This window comes from Haliotis cracherodii, unplaced genomic scaffold (genome assembly GCF_022045235.1).
Source record: "Haliotis cracherodii isolate W230 unplaced genomic scaffold, xgHalCrac1.p SCAF_8, whole genome shotgun sequence".
Lineage (NCBI taxonomy): Eukaryota > Metazoa > Mollusca > Gastropoda > Lepetellida > Haliotidae > Haliotis > Haliotis cracherodii.
In genome coordinates, this window is record NW_027266341.1 from 47,674,590 (window position 1) to 47,697,822 (window position 23,233).

General features: G+C 39.2%; 1 protein-coding gene across 1 annotated transcript; it reads left to right on the top strand.

Annotated features, from left to right (window-relative positions):
- The first annotated feature begins 3,572 nt into the window (after positions 1-3,572).
- On the top strand, positions 3,573-21,032 carry LOC139449951 (sodium- and chloride-dependent glycine transporter 1-like). Its single transcript, XM_071231566.1, has 15 exons — positions 3,573-3,617; positions 4,292-4,412; positions 5,541-5,672; positions 6,316-6,534; positions 7,194-7,359; positions 8,200-8,338; positions 8,593-8,727; positions 13,827-13,930; positions 14,313-14,437; positions 14,551-14,663; positions 15,633-15,764; positions 16,340-16,439; positions 19,034-19,176; positions 19,719-19,874; positions 20,850-21,032. Exons 1-15 carry the CDS (start codon positions 3,573-3,575, stop codon positions 21,030-21,032), a joined length of 2,013 nt encoding a protein of 670 aa, XP_071087667.1.
- Positions 21,033-23,233: the final 2,201 nt, after the last annotated feature.

Genomic DNA, 23,233 nt, shown 5'->3' on the forward strand with positions numbered 1-23,233 from the left:
TCAAGACTCGTTTATTCACAGACCACCCCCATATGGATGGAATATTGCCGAGTACGGCGTTAAGCGACAAACACACAAATAATATACCTCTTGCAGAAATGGGTTTTAGGGCGATATTGTAAATACAAATATGATATAAACATTTTGATAGCGCTCATTGACGAGTCTGTCCAATAGATAAATAAAACAATAAAAAACAAAATTATTAAAAAAACAAAATTCTTATACCTATATACCGAACCAGGCATTTCCAGCAAAGTGCAATGTCCGATTCCGACTATATATATGCTTATATATGCTTATATGCTTATGAATCACTACACGATCAAGTTGGTGCAGAGCATCAGTGCCCCGCCATATGCGATACCTCAGAAATGCATAATTATGTTACTGAGGTAAGGAATTAAATTTTAATGTGTGGCAAAGTAAGCAGGAGAAAATGTAGCTTGAATATACTGCCGGAGGTTCTACATGACACAAGTGAAAGGCATGACGCTGCATAATGATATTTACCAGAAATGTGACAAGGCTGGTATGCCAAAAAAAATTGATTACTTTCTCAATACAGTTGCTCCATTTGCATGGGATAGCTGTATTTTTTTAAAAAAAATTAACAGTAAATCGTATGACATGGCAGCTGTTTCGCTCTCATTTTACATAATCCTATCAAAACTATGTACGATGAAATGTGGCTCCATTTACAAGTTATTTTTCGTAACGAAACAAACTTGGACAACATTTAATTTAGCACTTTTTGCTTTTCAAACCAGTCGTTGATATTGACTATGGGGTAGAAAATCAATAATATACATCTCCGTTAAATTGTCAGAGGCGGGCCTAAAACCGCGCGAGTACAAGTCTTGCATGTCTGCGTCTGAAAATTAACTCGGCAACCGGGATTCCGGCTTTTAGTCAGAGATCTCGCGAGATCCGAGTTGTATGGGTGTGAATGCCGAATTGTACACATCAGTTTGTACAAGCAACTGCAACACACAGCCACGGGGTACTGGGTTAATTTAAATTATGGAAACAAACAATTTCAAATATTTTTAGTGAACATGAGCATCCAAGCTACAATCACAAGTGTCGAGTGTAGTGTGTGGAATTGAGCCATATTACCTGTAATCTTTAAGATGTTGTCATTGTTGACCATTCATTGAATATAAGCAAATTAAAAAAATGTTTAATTTGATTACTGATGAAATATGTAATTGGGATCGATGACATGCATCGACCAAGTTTGCGAGCCTGACCACGCGATCCCGTTGGTCGCCTCTTACGACAAGCATAGTCGCCTTTTACGGCAAGCATGGGTTGCTGAAGACCTATTCTACCCCGAATCTTCACGGGTTTAGTGGAGGGGAACTGGCTATGTGATTGTCATCAGTGATGAAGTCCAGCATTTCACACATTGAACTTCAGTTGACATTTGCTTCTATATTTGACAAGTTGTCCTGAATCTTCGAAGATGGAGATGTAACTATATCTATGGTCACCGCGTTTTGTGACAAATACTCCATGCATCAAGGAATGTCGTGTGGGATAGGCGAATAGTTGTGTATAGGATGGAATGTTGAAATGTTGAAATGACAGAATTTGACTTGGTATTGTCTACATTGCAAAACTTCAAGCAAATCCTTTGAGTTTTTGCTTATTGACATGCTACAGTATTAATTCCATTTGTCTCCAATACATTCTGTGAGTATGACGAGAGTCCTTCCTTGAATATAAATTAGGGTGTATGGTTAATCCATATCTAGCTTATGCCTCCATCCAGCGCTTGACCATCATAATGAACTCACAGCCCACTTCTGGAACATTTCAACATGGTCATGGCATATCAAAACTTTATTCATAAGTACAGCGTTCACATAGCCACGCACGCCTGTAACACACTCGGTAAACCAGACGTGAGTGTGCATTGGATTACGACAGCATGCTTTGTGCAGGTATGAAAAATTCCATCACCGAACACGGCAAGGTTTCACTGACCCGGAGAAAGAAGCACCCGTGAGTGCAGTAGTTCCAGGTCTCTACGGTGAAGCTGTGACGAGGAAGGTGAGTCTACTCAACACTCTTTTAAACTCCAACTCAAATAATAACATGTCCTTGTTATGCTGTAAATCTGGAAATTATTTCTCCAAATTAATACGACTGCTGACCCATAGCCAAAAATGCGACTCAATATCAGTGCGACTCCCCCCCCCCCCCCCCCCCAACCCCCCCCCCCCCCCCCCAACCCCATCCCCAGTGGAATGATACATATCCTTACCTTAATCCAATTGAAAACAGCAACTAGCACCACTTTGTAGCGTTGAGTAGAGCACTTTGTAAGTAATATTCAGCCTGAACGATTTGATATGAGCATTCAGTTCTTTCCTTAACCTGAAAGAAAACTGTTTCCGTTGTTCCTTGCGTTACGGATATGAGTTATTAGTCAACATGCTGAAAATATCATTTGTCCTGATTCTATTTTACATATTCCAGGAATATATCTATCGTATATATAAAAAGTTTTTTACTTCTGATAATGTTCATACGAGTTGATTTGTTTACGTACATGTAGTGCGACAAAGTACCAACTGGGCAATACATCTTACACAGTTAACCGTTACACACCATTAGCTAACAATCTTACTGAACTTCTATAGTTAGTGAGGTGTGGGTGTGGGTGAGTGGGTGGGCTGTTTGTACTAGTTCTTTACTAATGCCAGATCTTTTATTGTTTGCCCAATGAGATACAATGCTGCAGTTTAACATGAACAACTAACTCACAACACAATATACAGACCCCGAACCAACCGGTCCCTGGTTTCTTCCCTTAATGCTGAGCTCCAGACAAGGTAACAACAAGCACGTTCTTTAAACGTATTTTGGTCTGACACGGCACCCCAACCGTCCCCTCTCCCCTCTCGTTTGTCATTTGACTTCTGAGACATATCAACTATTTTTGATTTAGCAAATCAGGAAACAACTTCATAGTATACTTAACTGTGACGTATTCGCCGAAAGAGTATGTTTCAATGACCGTGCAACCCGCATCTTATGTAATATAATACCGTGAGACATTGATGCGAAACAAACAGTGGTCATCATGGCGAGACAACACATGACAGTATCGCTCAAATGGCAAGCCATAGTCATGATTAGGTCCGAGAACTAACAACAGGTTGCAAATAATTTCAACATATCAACCGTCTATATTCCGTTCCGCGAGATCTCCCGCCATTTTAACGGTATCGATTGACTAGTAACTACTAATCACGCTAGAGACGCTAGAGACATCACACCGCACACCGCTTAACTCCTATTCTCTGTCAACAAGCAGCAGGTGAAAGGGGATATAGACTGTGTACTTATCGAGATCTTGGTATTTAGCAACCCATGTTTGTCATATGAGGTGACTAACGGGATCAGGTAGTCAAGCTCGTTGTCTTGGTTGATGCATGTCATCATTTCCCAATTGCCTGGGACGATGTTAATTACTGGATTGTCTGGTTCAGATTCTCGATTATTTACAGTAGGTTGGAATTTTGCTGAGTGCGGCGTTAAACAACTAAGAAGAAGCAACCATGGACGTTGACCAGGCAAACCATTTGAAGGGCGCCACGATCGCGGTAAGCGTAAAGGCCCGACACACCGTGAACATCGGCAGAGGGACCCATCGCGCTGAGGGATAGATTCTGCTTGAATTCCAATGAAATTACGGAATTCCACAGAAGGCTTGTTTGTCAATGAATTGTGTTACGTATAGATTCATAAAAAACAAAACACTTGCATAATGCAGTACTTCAATAAAAGCATGCAATGTTTTAAAAGCGTGTGATTTTATGTGCACCTGTTCGGTTTATGTTTACTGCAGTAGGAATTCTACCAGAAGTGTCACGTCTCAAGCCTCCTTGATAAGGAAACATATGTTCATTTCTGGTTTAATGATTGTCATTCTAGTTTAATTTGAATGTCTATTCTTACTGTTTATTGTGGCAATTGAATGAAACTTTGATATTCTTTTAATCATTTTGGATTTCAATTAACAAAATAATACAACTTTAAACACTAGTCACCACGCCTCCAGCTAACTATTTCGTCTCTTTTATGTTTTTGAATGTCAGTTCTTACTGTTTATTGTGCCATTTGAATGAAATTTTGATACTCTCTTAATAAATTTTGGAATTCAATTCAAATATAATAAGATGACTATAATTGTTTCACAATTTGTCATACCTATTAGCTTCGTATGCATCCGCATTTCTTTATATACGTGTCAGTTTATCAATTTGTGTATGTCAAGGAGAAGGAGGAGCGAGGGTCTTGGGGAGGCAGGTTCGAGTTCTTCCTGTCATGTCTGGGGTACGCCATTGGTCTTGGAAACGTCTGGAGGTTTCCCTACCTCTGCTACAGGAATGGAGGAGGTCAGCGTTCATGTGAAACCAAGCATGATGTATAAACCTTGTAAACGATGAGTGTAGGATAGACAATTTCCGGTGGATTTTATGAGATTTAAAACCGTCATCCGAGGGATAAAACAGTGACGTCTCAAACAACATATCTTTACAATTTCATGTTTCAAACCTACTTTCCATGAACCTTAGGAAACGGACGTAAAATATGTTTGCTTGAATAAAAAATACTTGGAAAAAGCGAATCATTAACGCAAGGTGGTTTATCAACGCCTCTATTGCCCGATGGGTCACTCACAGGCTTCATAAACGAAGGTTGCAAGCTTGATCCACTGACATATATAGAATAAAGCGACAAATCCTTTGCATATGCATAAGAAATCTCTGCCCAAAACAGAGTTTACTGTACGATTCCGACTGTGGTCGATTATACGTAAAAGGTTGTGAAATGTCGACACCAAGGGCTTGAGCTGGAGGAATATTGCTCGACATCAAGGGAAAGTTGAAGCCATCCCTCTTGTCATAGTCTTGTGGAGAATATTTATACATAGATCTAAATATGAAACAGATGAGGCGGTCTCACTTGAAGACATTATTCGTTTGAATTTACATAATTTCGGTACTGCGGACATTTTACAATATCTCCGGGGCTTGTCTAAATAGAATCCCAGGGATATAGTCGTGAGTGGGTATTGCATAAGGCCGAACCAACCTTTCTGCACCTATTTGCGGTGGTAATTAAGGATACTGTAAAATCCCCGTATATGAGATTTAACCTGATTGAAACATAATTAGGCTGACGTCACTGGAGGTTAAAAAGGTATTTCTATGTTAATAATTACCAATAGAATAGTTTCGTCTGGAAAAAATCTCACCTCAGTGACAAATATTGTAATTACACCAGAATTCAACCACAAGTTCCCACAATAAATATACACTGACAAGGACTATTATGAATTTACGGGCGATGTTATTTATATACATGCACGGCACCAAGAATACGTTTCATACATTGGACCCTTGTGGGGAATCGAACCGGTGTGTCTGGCGGGATGAGAGAACCGCCCCTATAGAGACCCCATGTGAAACAACCAGTGTCAAGTGTCCTTTACGTAAGTTCACCCGATCCTACTTTTACAGCCACGTTCCTCATCCCGTATGTCATCATGTTGGTGGTTGCTGGTCTGCCGTTATTCTTCCTGGAGCTGGCGTTGGGTCAGTTCGCCTCCGAGGGGCCGATCACAGTGTGGAAGGTCAGCCCGGCGTTCCATGGTTAGTATCATCGTTGTCAAAGCAGTCAGCAGTTGTCCAGACATGTCGGGATCCTTCATGTGATGGAGACAAGACTTACCAGGTTTTTGGTCGTATTCGCAATGGTCATCGGTCGTCTTGATGGATGGACACACATTCCGCCAGATCACACTTTGCTCCATAATTTCATTTCATCATACCATACGTTCGTATTAGTTTTTGGTTTGGTGTGTTGTTTAACGCCACACTCAGCAATATTCCAGCTATATGACGGCAGTCTGTAAATAATCGAGTCTGGACCAGACAATCCAGTGATTGACATCATGTGCATCGATCCACGCAATTGGAATCGATGACATGCTTCAACCAAGTCAGCGAGCCTGACAACCCGATCCCGTTAGTCGCCTTTTACGACAAGCATAGTCGCCTTTTACGGAAAGCATGGGTTGCTGAAGACCCATTCTACCCCGGAATCTTCACGGGTACGTTCGTATTAGATCGATTAGTTGTTACATAATTATTGTTTGAAACATTGTTGGCTTTTTATGTAAAAATATTCCCTAAAAACTAACGAAGATAAACTGCATGAACATATCACAAGACAGGATGTTTCACTGGTCATATGAACCTTGAGTACATCACGTCTGTTTTCATCATGTTCCAGGTATCGGGGTTGCTATGGTGACTATCAATGGCATGGTGTGCATCTACTACAACGTCATCATCTCGTACGCCATCTACTACATGTTTGTCAGCTTCGTCAATCTGGATGGCTCAGTTCCCTGGAAGTCGTGTGACAATCCCTGGAACACCAACTCCTGCAGGACTAGCTACCCGCCTCTTCATACGATGAATGAAACCTCAAAAATGGATATGCTGTCCTGTATGTTTAACAAGATATACATCTTGTAACTACGTATGTGACAGGAGACGTGAAGGAAGTCAAATACCTAGATTTTAAAGTCACACTTTAGAAAACGTCAGAACGACCTAACGCGAACTTTGACCGATCACTGAAGCGAATAACAAGAAGTCGATATCAGCCAATGAGAAAGCAGCTTTCTCGAGCTTTACGGAACTCGTTTTAACCTGGCGACGTCCATTTCAGACTACGTTTGAAAAATATGTTGACACAGGTCTCAAGATTAAAATTTTGAAAACTGAACAAACGAACATTCCGGAATGTCTAATATATGGTAGAGATTGTATGGCAGTACTCCCCACGTACTGTGCAACGCCCCCTCCGTTGAAATGTTTTTCCCACGGAAGCCAGAGACAGACAATAATTGTAACGGAATCAGTCGTACGGGTTGTAACTGTCGTTCGAAATATCCCGTTTTAACGTTTTCGACGTTGCATGATTAGAAAACATATTCCGACTGTCACTTTCATGATCTGGTAAGTGACGCTTTGATCAGTCGGTTGAAAGGTCATTCCCGTAATGGTATGTCCTCAGATCTTTGTTTAGCGATAGCGAGAACTAAGATCTGATTTTAATGAGATTGAACCAATACAATCCTGACAATAGTATTGATGTTCCAGCTGAGCTGTACAACAAGGACTGTGTACTTTCTCTCCTCGGTCGCATCTCCATCATGTTCAACAACACCTTCACCGACTTCACGCAGCTCAACTCTTCCATGGTCTTAAATGACGCCACAAAGGAATGTCGGATACGATACACTTCGCCCAGTGCTGAGTACTGGGAGTTAGTATTACCACTTTTATAATATTTCTTGTTGATGACGTCAACTTTCAAATAGTCAACTTTCCCTTTATGTAGAGTAATATTCCTGCAGTTGCATCCTTTGTGGTCTACATTTTGAGGTACAATTGTGCATGCGTTTTTTTACGAAGATATCAAGAGAGTGATCTGACTCTTGCTTAAAAGTTGTTTGATCAGGGTTACAACATACGAGGTCTTCGTGAAGCTTCTAAAATGTTTTATGGGATACACGTGGAGCCATTTCAGAGACCAATAAGAAGCAGTTGTCTGTTTGACTTGTACCATATGTTCCAGTGTTTTATTACATGCCTTTGCATGTGTTTGTTACATGTGCCACGGGAGGGCAAGACATTTTCACGGACAGTGGTATAATCACTCTTTGATAGGAATTCATAAACACATGCTTATGATGGTAGTCTTAATCGTACAATGGATTCTGCGATTATGAAAAGGGTTTCTCGCTTTAGTTGTGTAGACATACATTTGTGACACTTCGGCATGAACACATATAAAATCTATATATTGCAAGGTCTTCGGTATGTGTTTATCATGTCAGCTACACTGAGACAGGCGCTCGATCACGACAGCCACACAAGCATGCATTCACACATTAAGGGATCATTTCCATATTCATTTGAACACTACTGGGGACACAATAGATTTAATTTTCTTAAACACATTGCCCACTGAAAGTCAACATCCCCTAACCACCCACACACACCCTTCTCCCAAGCAGATGATACTATATATTGTTCAAGTCATCCGTTCATCAATCCATTTTATCATACTATGAAGCCGTCTCTGTATTACTGTATTTTCAAGGCGGCATGTCCTCCGTCTTCACGAAGCGGATGGGTTTGGAGATATGGGAAACATTAGTCTGAAGAATGCTGCTTGTCTTGTGGTTGCCTGGCTCATCATCTTCGCTTGTATCATGAAGGGAATAAAGACATCTGGCAAGGTTTGGTTTCTTGCAGCAAATAAAATAATGGAGAGTTCATCACGTTTGGCTTTCTGGCGGTTTATATGTGTTGGAATTCCTCTTAAGAACCCTTCTACTCGAGTTATTATCTAAATGGGAGTCACATATCGCACTTTTTAGGATAACAAATGGAAATGTGGCTGCTGATATATTAAATACTCAAGCTGGCTGTTTGATCCATACCATGGTCAGCATACAGGCATATTTGAAAAAGGTCCCTCTCTCCAACCCAGGTCGTGTACTTTACTGCAACCTTTCCCTACATCATCCTGGTGGTCTTGCTGGTCCGGGGCCTGACTCTGGAGGGATGCGAGAAGGGCATTACATTCTACATGACCCCACAGGTCCACAGGCTGAAGGAGGCTAAGGTAAAGAGGTTTATATTATATCGGGTCTAACTGAATTTTGTTGACTATAATAGTTTTTTATGTTTGTTTGTTGTTAAACGCCGCACTCATCAATATTACATCTATATGAGGCGGTCTGTGTAAATAATCGAGTCTGGATCAGATAATCCAGTGATTAACATCATGAGCATCTATCCACGCAATTGAGATCGATGACATGTTTTACCTGGACAAGTGTACACTACTATACAGATATGCATTCTCTGATCAGCATTTTTTCGTGTCACATCTGATAGAATAGGATTTTAGGTAAACATCTTCCCACAGCACGAAAACTGAAGCTCACAGCATTGTATTTGGACAATGATTAGTGGTCAAGAATGTAGTACTATTTATTGTAAGTAGTGGTGAGAACGTATTATATTTAGATGTTCGAATTATCTATAAACCTCCGCAATGGCATGGGTGGATGTCAAGCGTTATACTGGTCTAGCACTGTGAAGAAAGTGCTGGAAGCGAGTTAGACACGCGCCCGCTTCACTTATAAAGTCTATCTCATCTCAAATTTCATCTGACATTTCATCTGACATTACATCAAGACCAGCTTTCGTGTGAAGATCACTTTTCACACAGGATTCCTAGCCTTGACATATCTCGGAAGCTTGACAACTGTTAGGGCGACGTGATTATTTTTCTTTCCACTGCTCTCACATTTTAAACTGTCATAGAATATTGTACTACCCCTCTTTTGTGTACTGCCATTGTAATTGCTGTGTAGTCATTTCTATAGATATGTAAACCCAGTTAATTTTGAAATACAATTGTTGATTGTTCACCATTTGTTGGTTGTTTGATGGTTTCTCACTAAATTATGTTACGTTCAGATTCTCCTGACCTGTCTAACGTTTCGAGGATAATCAGAAATCTGACAGTTTGGCTGTTGAGAAACCAGTTCTGGGTAGGGAGCAGTGAGTTAATTTACAGGGGAAGACCGAGAATTCAGTGTCCCATTCTGTCCCATTTCTTTCGGCCTAATTCGGCTGACCTTTGCAAAAAATTGCTTCCATAAAGTTTCCAGAGGCCATTCCTTTACGAAAAATTACAGCTCAGGTCCTAGATTTTCGAAACGATCGTAGCCCTAAAATTATCGTAAAGTTATCGTAAGGAAATCGTAGGCTATCGAAGCCTATTTTCGAAATTATCGTAGCCCTAAGGTATCGTAAGATTGTCTTAAAACTAAAATAGCCCCATACCTGTCGCAAGTTTATTTTATCGTTATCCAAGATTGTGGAATACTTTGCCATAGATATTTTTTAAACAAATAATCTGCCTTACGTTCCAATATTGATTTCATTTATGTAAAATTGTGTGATTCAAACTGACACTTCTAAAACACGACGACCGCATAAAAGATTTCAAGTCGGAAATGTTCTTAATCGCAACAGCGATCCACATAACTATAGAATCGAAAGCTTACAATATAATTCTACCCGAGTTCTTGTTGAAGAAGTGTGCATCAATACACCTTTTCGATAATTTTGAAAAGGATAAAAACGGAAGGTGTTGGCATGCTATAGTAATGACCGTGACCTTATTTATAACTCAATGGCAGCTTATCTTAGTTCATTCTCTAACTGAGAGTGGTTTCCCTTTCTGTTCGCCCGACGAAACCTTGCTCAATGTTACAGTTTTCGTAAAGCACCGATTTCCTCTGTTATATTTTCTGGATCGCATTTGTGACAATGCATTAGTCTTTCTTCGCATTTTATTAAATCATATTTTTCTGCACATGTGACGAGATGCAAAACCTAAGCGTTTTCCATCAGGTTTTACATCTAAAATGGTGTGGGACGATTGACAATTGAATATTAACTATTCAGTACAGTATTTTTTGATTTAATAAGGAAATACATGTGATCAAATATGTGTATATAGTATATTTGTATAAAGAGTATATTTTCTAGGAAACGTAAGTGTATTTTGTTTCGTTTTAAAACCATCACCTATGTTATCAATATCATTGAAAGACAAATATTTGAAAACACGTGATAAAATATTGTCTGGTGAATAATTGCATTCTTTAAAAACAGGCGATTAACGGCATAGATGTATTCCATTAAATATAGCAATTTATTGATATTGTAACAGTAACAGTAAAGCACATATATTTGTGTCCTATTTTCGAAATTGGCGATTAGAAAAATCAAGTTTAAAACTCTTTTGGGTTTAAAATGCCATCAAAGAGTAACATATTTTGAACATTGTCCAAAATCAATTTTCCAATATATTTTCGCAGAAAATGTTGATTGAATGAGATTTGCTCATTAATATATAATAGATATTTTATCACAATAATCTTTGAATTATGCATTCAGTGAACTCATTTTAAAATAATAATTGATATTGACCTTTAAAAATTAAGTCTACATTTACCCGTATTATATTTAAAAAATATAGATACTTGAGCCCATTCAGACAATGAAATCAATGTAAAGAACAAGGTCACCGGAGATATACTTTCAAATGACCCTCATCAATGCTGTCAGACAAGCCTAACGTCATCGAACTACGTTCGGGAATATATTTCACACATTTACAATGTAGATATTTCGCTCCTCAGCCAGATTTAAATCGAATCAGACAAATCAGTTTATTAGCTCTTCATAACTTAAAAGGATAGAAAAGGACTACATTGTATGTATGTTGACGTTAATTTGTGGCGTGTTCCATGAGACAACATAACTTTACAATTCCTAAGTTATCTCCCTTTGTGAACGAAAATTAGTGTCACTTTCAAATTTTAATAGAAATTATGGATCTATATAGATATATTGTGGTAACACTACACTTACTGATTGTAACATTTGATGGGTTTGGAAAATGCCTTTGAATGGCACACGAATGCTAATTATGTTCGGGTAGTCATCTTTTAGCATAAGAACAAAACGTCTACATGTAGGACATATCTAGGATTGTACGGAATGTCACTCTAATGGTTGCGTGTTAAACAGTGTGACCAGACAATGTGATCATGAATTCCGTGCCACTTCTCGATGGTATAATTGCCAGCCCGCTTTTTCAATCTCTTACACAAATGAGTTCTCTGTCGGACATGCAATCAAAACCTTGTTAAGTTGCTATGGATAACTAGAAGGATACCAGGACAATACGAAAGCGCATTATGACAAAAAGTATGAAGAGAGAAATGTCAGTCTTGCCAATCCCAGGTCAACCATTACGTGCTAAGTACCACGGTCCATATGTTATTGACAGGAAGGCAGTGGTACTGACTATGTTGTACAAACACCTGACCGTAGTAAAAGGACACAGCTTTGTCATGCTAATATGATTAGAAAGTATCATGGAAGAAAGAAATGACAATGTAGCTACCTACTCAGTGTGTTGCCACTATTTTGCATGTGGATATTGTATCAGGGTGTGATACTGATGAGAATTGTGACTTTGTCAAGTTTGATGGCATTGCTGACTATGCCAGACCTAGGCTAAACAATTCGGAATATTAAGTTAACTTTCATGCTAAGTTACGTCAAGGTCAGGTACGGACCGTACAAGCAAAGGTGGGAGCTATTTCAAAATTCCAAGTTCCAGAAAACAAAAAGGAAACTATTGTCATTGCTGGTTATTACCGCAGATTTTGTCAACATTTCTCACATGTAGCAGCCACTCTCACAAAAAGGTGAAATTTGTTTGGGACATCAATTGTTTGTCTGCTTTTGAGAAAACGAAGGCCATTCTCTTGATTCTGCCTATTCTCCAGCCAACTTTGAAAAATGTTTCACACTGACAGTAGGTGCTACTGACACTGACGCTGGAGCTGTCCTATTACAGGAAGACGCATCAGGCTTTGATCACAAACATCAGAGAAATTATTGAAAAAGAAACTCTTGTTCTGTTGTTAGCTTTGCAACAATTTGAAGTATTCTTGGGTACTAGTTTGTTTCCGATTCAAGTATACACCGATCACATTCCACTGACTTTTCTTCGTAAGAAGAAGAAAAACACAACAACGTCTAATGTGATGCAGCCTGTCTTTGCAAGAATTTGATTCAGACACCAAGCATATCAAATGCAAAGACAACGTTATTGCTGATGTATTGCCACGAGTGAGTTAGATGTGATTAGTTCTGACTGCAAACACGATTTGCATTTTTGTAAACATTTCTCATGATGATCAAACTTTCATTCTCCAAAGGGATAAATTGTTGTGTGGCAGTGTAATATATTGTTAAACAATAATTGTAACTGTATGGCATTGTTTCTATTGAGATTCAGTTTATTACATTGTATTTGGACAATGATTAGTTGTGAAGATCACTTATCACACCGGATTCCCAGCCTAGGCCTATTTCCAAGGCTTGACCATATTTGCGGTGAGGTGATTATTATTCTTGTCCTTGTCATTTCCACTGCTATCACATTTTATACTGTCACTGAATATTGTACAACAACTATGTTGTATTTGCCATTGTAATTGCTGTGTAGTCATTTGTATTACAATCGTTGATTGTATACCATTTGTTGGTTGTTTGTTGGTTTTACAGATTTCAGGATTAACAGGGGTGGTCGGGTAGCCTAGTGGTTAAAGCGTTCGCTCGCCACGCCGAAGACCCGGGTTCGATTCCCGACATGGGTACAATGTGTGAAGCCCATTTCTGGTGTCCCCCGCCGTGATATTGCTAGAATATTGCTAAAAGCGGCGTAAAACCATACTCACTCACTCACTCACTCAGGATAAACTTATTGTTTAAATTTGGGATTCGACACGTAACAATTGGTAAAATCAGCAACATCATAAACCCATCTGTAAATAATAGTAGAAACTTATGTACAATATACGAATATAATTACGCTTCCCTTGAACACGCTCCTTAATGTCCGCTGCCAGTGTATGTACTTTGCATAAACCATGTGAACGTTTACGTTCTTGTCACATGGATGTATTTTGAGAATATGCTAATCCATGACCAGCGATCGTTTCTGACTTAATACCACTTTTAACATTTCATGTTGTACACAGGCAGATATGCATTCGTTGTTTTCTCATCTACTAGTATTGTTATGCAAACGTTGTTTTCTCATCTACTAATACTGTTATATAGGTATGGGGAGATGCAGCCACTCAGATCTTTTTTTCCCTGGGAGCTGGATTCGGTTCGCTGTTGACCATGTCCAGTTACAACAAGTTTAAGAACAACTGTGAACGGTACGGTCATCTGTTTGGGGGAATTTTAACCTAATTAATAAAATCAGTTCTTGTACCGTCTCTGTTATACTATCAAATTAATGCACAATTTCACAAAAGTATGTGTTTTATGTGTATTTCAGAGAGAAGCATTTTTTTCCTTTTTACCTCATTTCACGTATTCAATATGCATTCAGGGATGCTCTAATTGTCAACTGTGCCAACAGTGTGTTCGCTACAAGGAGATCAGCAATCATCTTCATCATAAATCAGAACCTGGCAGCACCACATACTGCCTTAAACGTTTTGTATACATTCATTACTATCCATCACATGAACAATGACATGAACCGAGTTTAATTAAACATATTTTCTCTACTTTTTACAAATATTGTGATTTAAGGGATGCTGTCATTGTCGCCATCATCAACTGTGCCACCAGTGTGTTCGCAGGCTTCGCCATCTTCTCCCTTCTGGGATTCATGGCGCACACCACCAACCAGGACGTGGAGAGCATGGTCGATCAAGGTGATTACCAATCCAAGCCGATTAGAGCTTTTGATTATGTTTGGAGAATGTAAACGAAACATCCTCTTATTGGTATGATTGAATCTCCACCAAGTAAAACAAAACGTTTTCAGGGCCTGGTCTTGCATTCATTGCATACCCTGAAGGCATTGCGCAACTTCCGGTGTCACCACTGTGGGCCTTCCTGTTCTTCTTCATGCTGCTGACAATTGGCATTGGCACTCAGGTGGGACACTCAATCTTACCTTACATCTACATAGAAATCCCCCGAAAAATCCACGGATAGTTTGCCAAACAAGAAAATAGAAAATCTTTAAGGTAAATATTGCAAAGAGCGAGTTGGAGAGTTTGGTCTAATCTCGCGTTGCAATTGAAGATATGTCAGTGATAAAGTGAGAAGTGAACTGAATATAAGATCAAATCAAATGACGCAGAACGTTTGCGATTCTATGTTTGTTTGTTCTTTAACGCCGCACTCAGCAATACTGCAGGTATATGGCGGCTTCACTTTCGGATTACTTTTCACGTCAAGTGTCAGTCAAGTAATAATTCAAACCGGGTGATCGTGGGTTCGAATACAAGATTCTCTCTTACTATGATGCTTTGTCAGCATTGTCTCCATAATCCCTGTGCTTATTGGTTTCACCAAAGTTGTTAAAAACTATGACATGCATGACTTCCCAAGCATCAAGCTGACCCGCAGAGATATAACTGAAATACTGTACACTTCTTTATTTGGTTATTCTTTAACGCCGCGCTCAGCAATACTCCAGCTAAATGACTGCGGGATGTAAATAATGGAGTCTGGATCAGATAATCTAGGTTGTGACATCACGAGCATCGACCTACTCAATTGGGATACGATGACATGCATCAACAAAGTAAGCGAGCCTGACAACCCTCTCCCTTGTGTCGCCTCTTACGACAAGCATGGGTTGCCCAAGACCAATTTTAACTCGGATCTTCACGTGATCACATGATAGACATAATCCTATTCCTGGAAGTATCTAACATATAAACCCACCTAACTACTATTACATTTACGTGATGGACACATGGCAGACTATGGTTGAACTACACGTACCCGTTACATAGACATTGTCGTCTTATTTGGTGTCTGGATAAAATAATGTTCCCAGTTCATTATGTTTGTGGCGACTCCTTTTGATGAATATGTGAACTGTCACAACCTCAGTTCGTCATGATGGAGACGTTGATCAGCGGCGTCAGTGACATCTTCCCACGTTTCCTGAGGAAACACAAAACCCCCTTCACTGCAATTTGCTGTCTCATGGGCTTTCTACTCGGTCTGCCCCAAGTTACAAAGGTAGGAAAAAACAAAACTAAGTTTCGTATGATTCAACATTCGTAAAACACCATCACAAATTTACCAAGGTGCCCAGGCTCAACACAACGTTATGTTTCTTGGAATGGTGTTTCCGTGAGCCAGGAAGTTTAACTTCAGCTTCAGGCATACGGGTGGTCTCAGGACAGTTTAATACTGGTCAAATAGCCCACTACTTTCCACCCACTTGAATAAGAAATAGAAGAAAAAAGGATACCGTTTCATATTAAGAGAGACAAAACATATACCCACAAGACTGTGGGACAAGAGGGAAGATTCCGGCAGCTCCAGCCTTTGATTTCTTCATTTCACAACGTTTGGGGTACAATGGAGCATGTTCTTTCTCTTCATATTTCAAAATTCGTTATACGACTCGTGTTCAAAAGTTGTTAATTATAAGAACTGACTTTAAATATTCCACGCGGATTTACACAATATGCACAATATGTTTTTACGTTGATACCGCCATCAAGGCAAAACATATTGAAGTCGATTCTAACAAAAATGCAGAGTTTTCAAAACATTATCAATCCTTTGTCAATCAATGGTGTCTCCAGGGTGGTATCTACATGTTGACACTGATGGACTGGTACAGTGGCAGCTACAACCTGATGCTGGTGGCTCTGGCAGAGATAATTTGTCTCATGTATGTCTATCGTAAGTATAACTATTGCGTACGTTAATCTTCCTTACCATCTTCTCAAACATAGATGCAAGCCAAGAGGACTGTGAATTTCAATACACGTAGTTTACTCCTTATTTATTTGGGTACTTGCATTTTCCTCCAGTACAACAACTCTTGAACAAATAGGGCCTTGAACACTTTAGTGAATATAAAAAATAAATAGTTCTGATGTTTATACAAAACAGGGTTTTTGAAGTGCTATCTCCCTTCGTCAAAATCTGACGATCCCTCATAAAAGGTCACGTCAAGCGAACTTTGTTCGCTTAATTAAGGATAAATCGCCCTGGTTGTTTTTCGAGGTTTTACCAAAGTATACGTAGTAGACCTCTACGACCTGCATCACGTCAAGTCATGCTTTAACTAAAAAACTGTTGAAAGGTGTTTTAAGCCAAACTCAAACCACTCATACATTCATTCTTCATTCGGAACTGTCCGTTTATGTTCCCTTTCATATCGAGAATTAAGAAGCCTCTACGATTAACTGCTTAAAAGTTTCACCTCACGTGACAGAGTCGTATCGGAGAAAAACATCTGATTGTATTAAGATTGATCTAAACTGCCGGGAAACAGAATGTATACAATTGAAAATTGGATTTGACCAAAACATTACAAACGTTATCCATGAAGTTTTTAAAGAGGCGTAAAATCAAAACTCACTCATTGCTATTTGTTCTTCTCAGACGAGACCAGAACTGTCCAACAGTTGTCTTGGATATCTGTGTACATGTATAAGGAGGCATATGTGCTATGTTTAATACACAATCATTTTAACTTTAACTTGTGCATGTACAAACAATGTAAGTCTTCCACATTCACCGTACACAACTGCATTTGGTGTGTAAATCAACAAATCATTTTTCTTTCGATTAAGTCTAATTTTGTAATTCCCCGTACCTCAGCACCTTGCAACAAAATAGGATTGATGTTTGTATAAGAAATGTATCTTTTACATTACCAATGTTTGTTTTTTTAAAGAACGTTCTTCTTCGCCTAGATAGCAGCTTGTGTTGAATGGAAATTCCATGACAGTTTGCTGGAGAAAAAGAAACACAGATATTTGTTATCAGTAGCAACATCTAATACTTTGGCTATTTTAACAATTGCAGTCGTTTCGATAATATATCCCCGTTTCTGAAAACAATTACCTTAGATTTTCCCATGTCGACTGTTAGACATGGCTATTCAGAAAACTGTTGTAATACATTAATACAATAATTGGAGGCTGTAATCCAGTTATGGTGCTAGTAGAAAACATTACAATACGATCAGCGAATATCAGTATAAAACCTTTTTAATATTGGGATGTAATTGTACCCCACTTTGTCATTTAACTTCTGTTTCCATGGCTAAATCGTTAACAACGAAAGAAAAGAGGAAAGGGCTTAAAATGCATCCTTGTCTTACTCCTATATTGCAATCAAACTTGTTTATGATTCTAACGTTGATTCGTACCAAAGCTTTTACGTCTTCTAAGTGAGTGAGGGAGTTAATGCTTTACGTCACATCGGTCTTCTAAGATACATGACAATAATTTTGACATTTCGTAACTGAGGCCACGGTTCTTAAGTTATAAACCACAAGTCTACAAATAGTGTGTACAATTCATCTACCATCTTTGAAAGATACCATACGAATGCAATACGAAGTGTGTTTTTTTCTATAGAAGTGTTACCTTCTCTAAAACTGGAATGCTGCTATTTCACCCCGAGAGACCTTATTAAAGCATTACTAGGGGGACAATACTGCAAACTTATTGTACCCGTATCAACAGCAAATATCCATTTCTTGTTTCATGTTCAGCTTGGAGGTATACTTTTTTAGACCGGTCATATATTTCACAGACTTCTCGTGACATCACCATTTGTTAATCCTTAAATCATGATTGAAATGATTTACTATAAATTTTGGATGTTGATGTGGTTATGTTTAACATGGTGATATAATTATGTTTAACATGTTGATATAATAATGTTTAACATGTTGATATAATTATGTTTAACATGTTGATATAATTACGTTTAACATGTTGATATAGTTATGTTTAATAGGGGCGGTCGGGTAGCCTAGTGTTTAAAGCGTTCGCTCGTCACGCCGAAGACCCAGGTTCGATTCCCGACATGGGTACAATGTGTGAAGCCCAATTCTGGTGTCCCCCGCCGTGATATTGCTGGAATATTGCTAAAAGCGGCGTAAAACCATACTCACTCACTCACTTTGTTTAACATGTTGATATAGTTATGTTTAAAATGTTATAACACATAATAAAATCACCATTTTGTCTAAACCTCAGCACCATGCCGATCAAATCCTCTCACTCACTGCTGCCCTTGACATAGACGCCCCACTGATGACTCTCGCTTTACAGTGATCCGTGAATGTACGTTTTGTAATTTGTTGCTTCCATTTTCTGTGGACTGATTCTTTACAAGAAAACGAATAAGGTATAGATGTTTCCAACTGCATGCATCTGTGTACACGAGTTTCCAACTCATGGATCATACAGTAGGTGGCAGTATCATACCATTGCAACAAGAGAAACCTTTTTACTTTGTCGTAACCGTTTAAGCTTTAGTTGGCTGGTTCTGGCCTCGAGGTGGGAATAGGAGAAGTCTCCTCCCGTTCATGGAGGACATCGAGATGATGATTGGCCACAAGCCCAACCCCTACTGGGTCATCAACTGGGTCTTCTTGACTCCTGTCGTCATCATTGTAAGCTCTGAAACTCTTGTGGACTCTTGTATTGTTTACTTCCTCAGCAATATATATCATGCAAAGTCGCCCATTTGAACAATATATAGTCTTCTACATAGCATTGTAAGGTTGTAATTGCTGCTACCATAATGCTAAAATGCTAATGTTTTATGAATCCAATACTTTGAATAGTCAATACTGAATATATACATGAACAAGGTAGTTTTATATCTGCTGCTAATGCTTGAATTGGATTTTTTTGAGCATATATGCATTTCTTCATAATGATATACACCACGTTTCCAATCTGTTTTACAGATAAATTCCAATTGCCACAGCTTGAATTGCGCGCGATAATGGTCACTACAGAGGAATATATCATTTCTAAATATCTAACATTCTTGAAAACGATCTATGAAAATATATCTTCTAGGTGAACTTTCAAAATAGTACTCAGGTGGAGATTTAAAGAATTAATCTCATACCATGAACAAGGGTTGTTGAGCGTGTTACAAAAGACAATAACGTTATAAAAATTATGAGTGTTGTTTCCTTAAAAGTTCATCCTGATCGTGTCAGCCACTCAGTACACCCCGGCCAACTATGGAGACTACAAGTTCCCCCCGTGGGCTGAGGGGATTGGCTGGTGGATGGTTGTCGCCCCTGTTGCTATGATACTCCTGGTCATGGCAATACAAGTGTGCAGAAAAGGGATGGTAATGATATTATTAACAACTTGTTAAAGCGTTGGCTCGTAACGCCGGAGACTCGGGTGCGATTCCCAAAAAGGTTACAACGTGTGAGGCCCATTTTTGGTGTGGCCCGCCGCACCGTGGCTGGAATTTTGATACCATAATCTCTAACCTAATTTACATATTTACAGGTTTTTCTATCTGTCTTTGAAATTTTGAAATAAAGATGACAGCGGATATTATTTTCAGTCCTTATTCATAAGTATGACGCAAGGTCGTCATGTGACAGTAGAACATGTCTATTTTTCGAAAAAGTAAACACGTTTGTAAGTCACCAACGATATTGGTATTCAACTTGAGGTTTGAATGGCGATGTTCAGTACAAGAACTGTGCATTAGTATCACTTTGTATGCTCTGGTTTAATCCTAACATAAACAACATTTTTCCTAGTTTGCCTTGAGTTCATCTCATGATTCACAACATATAGAAATAACAGTAGATCATGCAGAACGTGGTTTCATAGACATATGCTTATGGTGTAGTCGGAATCGTACAGTTGGCCCGGCTTTTAGCGGAGGTATCTGGTTGTAGAAATAGTTGTGTTATGTTTTGTCACTTATATTTAATGAAGCAACATATACCATATGACTCTCGCAAACTGATCCACCTTTTATCCACGTAAATTCCCAAATAGAAGACATATTAGGACAATGAAATAGTACATCATTGTTTCATTTCTAATTTCCTGCTCCATGGCGTATATTCTGTAACTCAGTTATAGAACATGATTTAGAGCGCCAGAATTTTCAGTGCATACTTTCGTCCCTTAGACAAGCCAGGTCCGTCGGTCGAATCTCCGCGATGTTGATCCTTGTTTTTTTGGGCCCAAACATCGATATCCAAGGCCTGCATCATTTTTTAATTTCAATCCACGTTTACCTGCCATACCATTATATAATTAATCACTGGTCAATCTAACTCGCTTTTTTGTCACACAGCTTAAAGCGTTCAGTCCAACTCAGAGCTGGGGACCTGCACTTCCCGAGGACCAAACAGGGAATTACGCCAGTCTCGGGAGCGCTAATGGAACAATGCCCCAAGTTACAAGTGTCAAGATGGCGGAGAAACCTTCCGACAGCATCGGTGTTGAAAACAAGGCGTTCTTTACCAACATAATGTAGCCTTCCATGTCTGCATTGCAATAATTGAGAACTGCTTTTGTTGTGTCATACAGCATATGGTCGTCGTTATTTAATGTGCTATATTTGCGTTAACAATTATTTGTATCCATCAGTTCAGTTAAAATGGCTATTGACACTAACTGCTAATTCCACTGCGCGTTACATGGCATAGTCTTTCTTTGTAATTGTAGTTTTTCTTTACAAATAAAAAGAAACAAAGTAAAAATATTACGTACTCGTGGTGGACGTTGGGGTACGCAGCCATGCGGTGCATGAGTGAGGGAGTGAGTAAAAATTTAACGCCACTTTGGACAATATATAGTTCTACCCGTGAGGATCCAGGTTAGAAAAGGTCTTTAGCAACCCATGCCTGTCTTAAGGGGCGATTTTGCTTGTCGTTAGGGGCGACTCAGGGTGGTCAGGCTCGCTGACTTGGTTTAAAGCGTGTCATCGTATCTCAATAGCGTAGATCGATGCTCATGATGTTTATCATCCGATTGTCTGGTCAAGACTCGATTATTTACATACCCCCGTCATGTAGCTCGAGTATTGCTAAGTACGGCGTTAAAGAACAAACAAACAAACAATTGTACAGTAAGTCAGTTTGAAGTGGGGAGGTCATGGATATTTACCACTTTGATGAAACCAATACGCACAGGGATGGAGACAAGGATGACAAAGCATCATAGTCAGAGAGAATCTTGGATTCGCACCCACGATCACCGGGTTGACGTGGAAAGTGATGCAGGTTTTTGCAGGGAAACCCACGGGAACGGATATAGCCCTGATAAACATAGAAACATAATCAGGGCGAACCTAGGATTCTAACCAACGATCAAAAGTCTCTGGCACGTAAATCTGCTCAGCACAGCGCACCTTAGACGACAGGGCCACCCGTGCACCCCTTTGTTAGTAAGGGGTTTGGGAGAGGGGAACTAATGTAAGCAGGTGCTCGGGGTAGGGATGGAATGAGACTGATAGCAGGGAGTTTGTGTTTATGAAGTAAAATACACTAGAACTTCTTATGTCCATTTCGAATGTTATGGTTGCTGACCTGTTTCATCAGAAGAATTTTTTTGAAAGTATCATGGTAACAATGTTTTCTTGCAGCCATCTGCATTCGTCATCAACACGGGGAATTACTCTGTGTCCGTGTCAGACCGCTCACTGGTTTCTGGTCACACACTGGTGCACCCGGAGGTCTTTACATCAGTGGAATTTTAATAATATCTTCATCTTTTGTAAAAAAAATCTATATAAGTGTTAGGTAACACTAACAGAACAAACTATTATGGACAGACGCCAGAGAATAAATTCTCGATTTTCTGCTGAAACATTGGGCATAAAAGGCAAAATATCAATAACATTTTAATAACCATCGGCGCGGAAAACATGGATATTTTAGGACGATTATAGTTATTTGATATTTTGATATTGAAATGTTTAAGTACCTTTAAGGGGTTATATTTTAAGTAATTGTCAATGGCAGAAACTGATAGAACTGCTGGTAGAAAGTGTCAAGAGAAGTCGTGGAGGGATTTGAACATCAGTCAACAGCAGCCAGTGGATCAGTCAAGAATAGTTTTCTTCTAATTGGGGTTATCTACCCTTGTTGAGCACAGCGGGCGTTCTAGATGTTTCTGGATGCGACAGTTTCTAAAGCCTGGCTGTAACAATATAAGAGCGATAAGCGAGCGATTCCAGACTTTTACCGACCTCACTTGTCTCTGGTCTACTTGCCAAGTTCTGTTTGGATGCCTGTTTGTAAACACCAAATTCCTGCCTCTTTTAACACTATTCTGGGCTCGGGAATAAAGACAGGCCTCTTTCAAGACATTCAACACTATTCAATATGTGACAATATTCGGAACATTCGTGCGTGCACTGACGTTAATTCTAGGGCACGTTAATTATAGCCGCGTCTCTTATTTGACCTAATATATTTCCTTTTCGAATGCAAACCTAAATCTCTGTGAATAAATATATGAATTATTCATTGATCTTGTGTGGTCTTTTGCTGATTTCACAATTTAGTTCTGTACGTTCCGGTTTCTTCGTTACAATGGACTCCTCTAGGAAGAGATATATTATATTATTATGGAAATGATATTGTCCATTATATTTTTAAAATATTGAATAAATAGAATTGTCCGGGACATGTACGTGTTCGCTTGCCAACGTTCCCTACGACACCTACGAAA

Coding starts and splice junctions, on each gene's coding strand:
- LOC139449951 (XM_071231566.1), top strand. CDS start 3,573: ATGGACGTTGACCAGGCAAACCATTTGAAGGGCGCCACGATCGCG. Junction 15,765..16,339: donor GTCTGCCCCAAGTTACAAAG/GTAGGAAAAAAC, acceptor TGGTGTCTCCAG/GGTGGTATCTACATGTTGAC. Junction 19,875..20,849: donor AAGTGTGCAGAAAAGGGATG/GTAATGATATTA, acceptor TTTGTCACACAG/CTTAAAGCGTTCAGTCCAAC.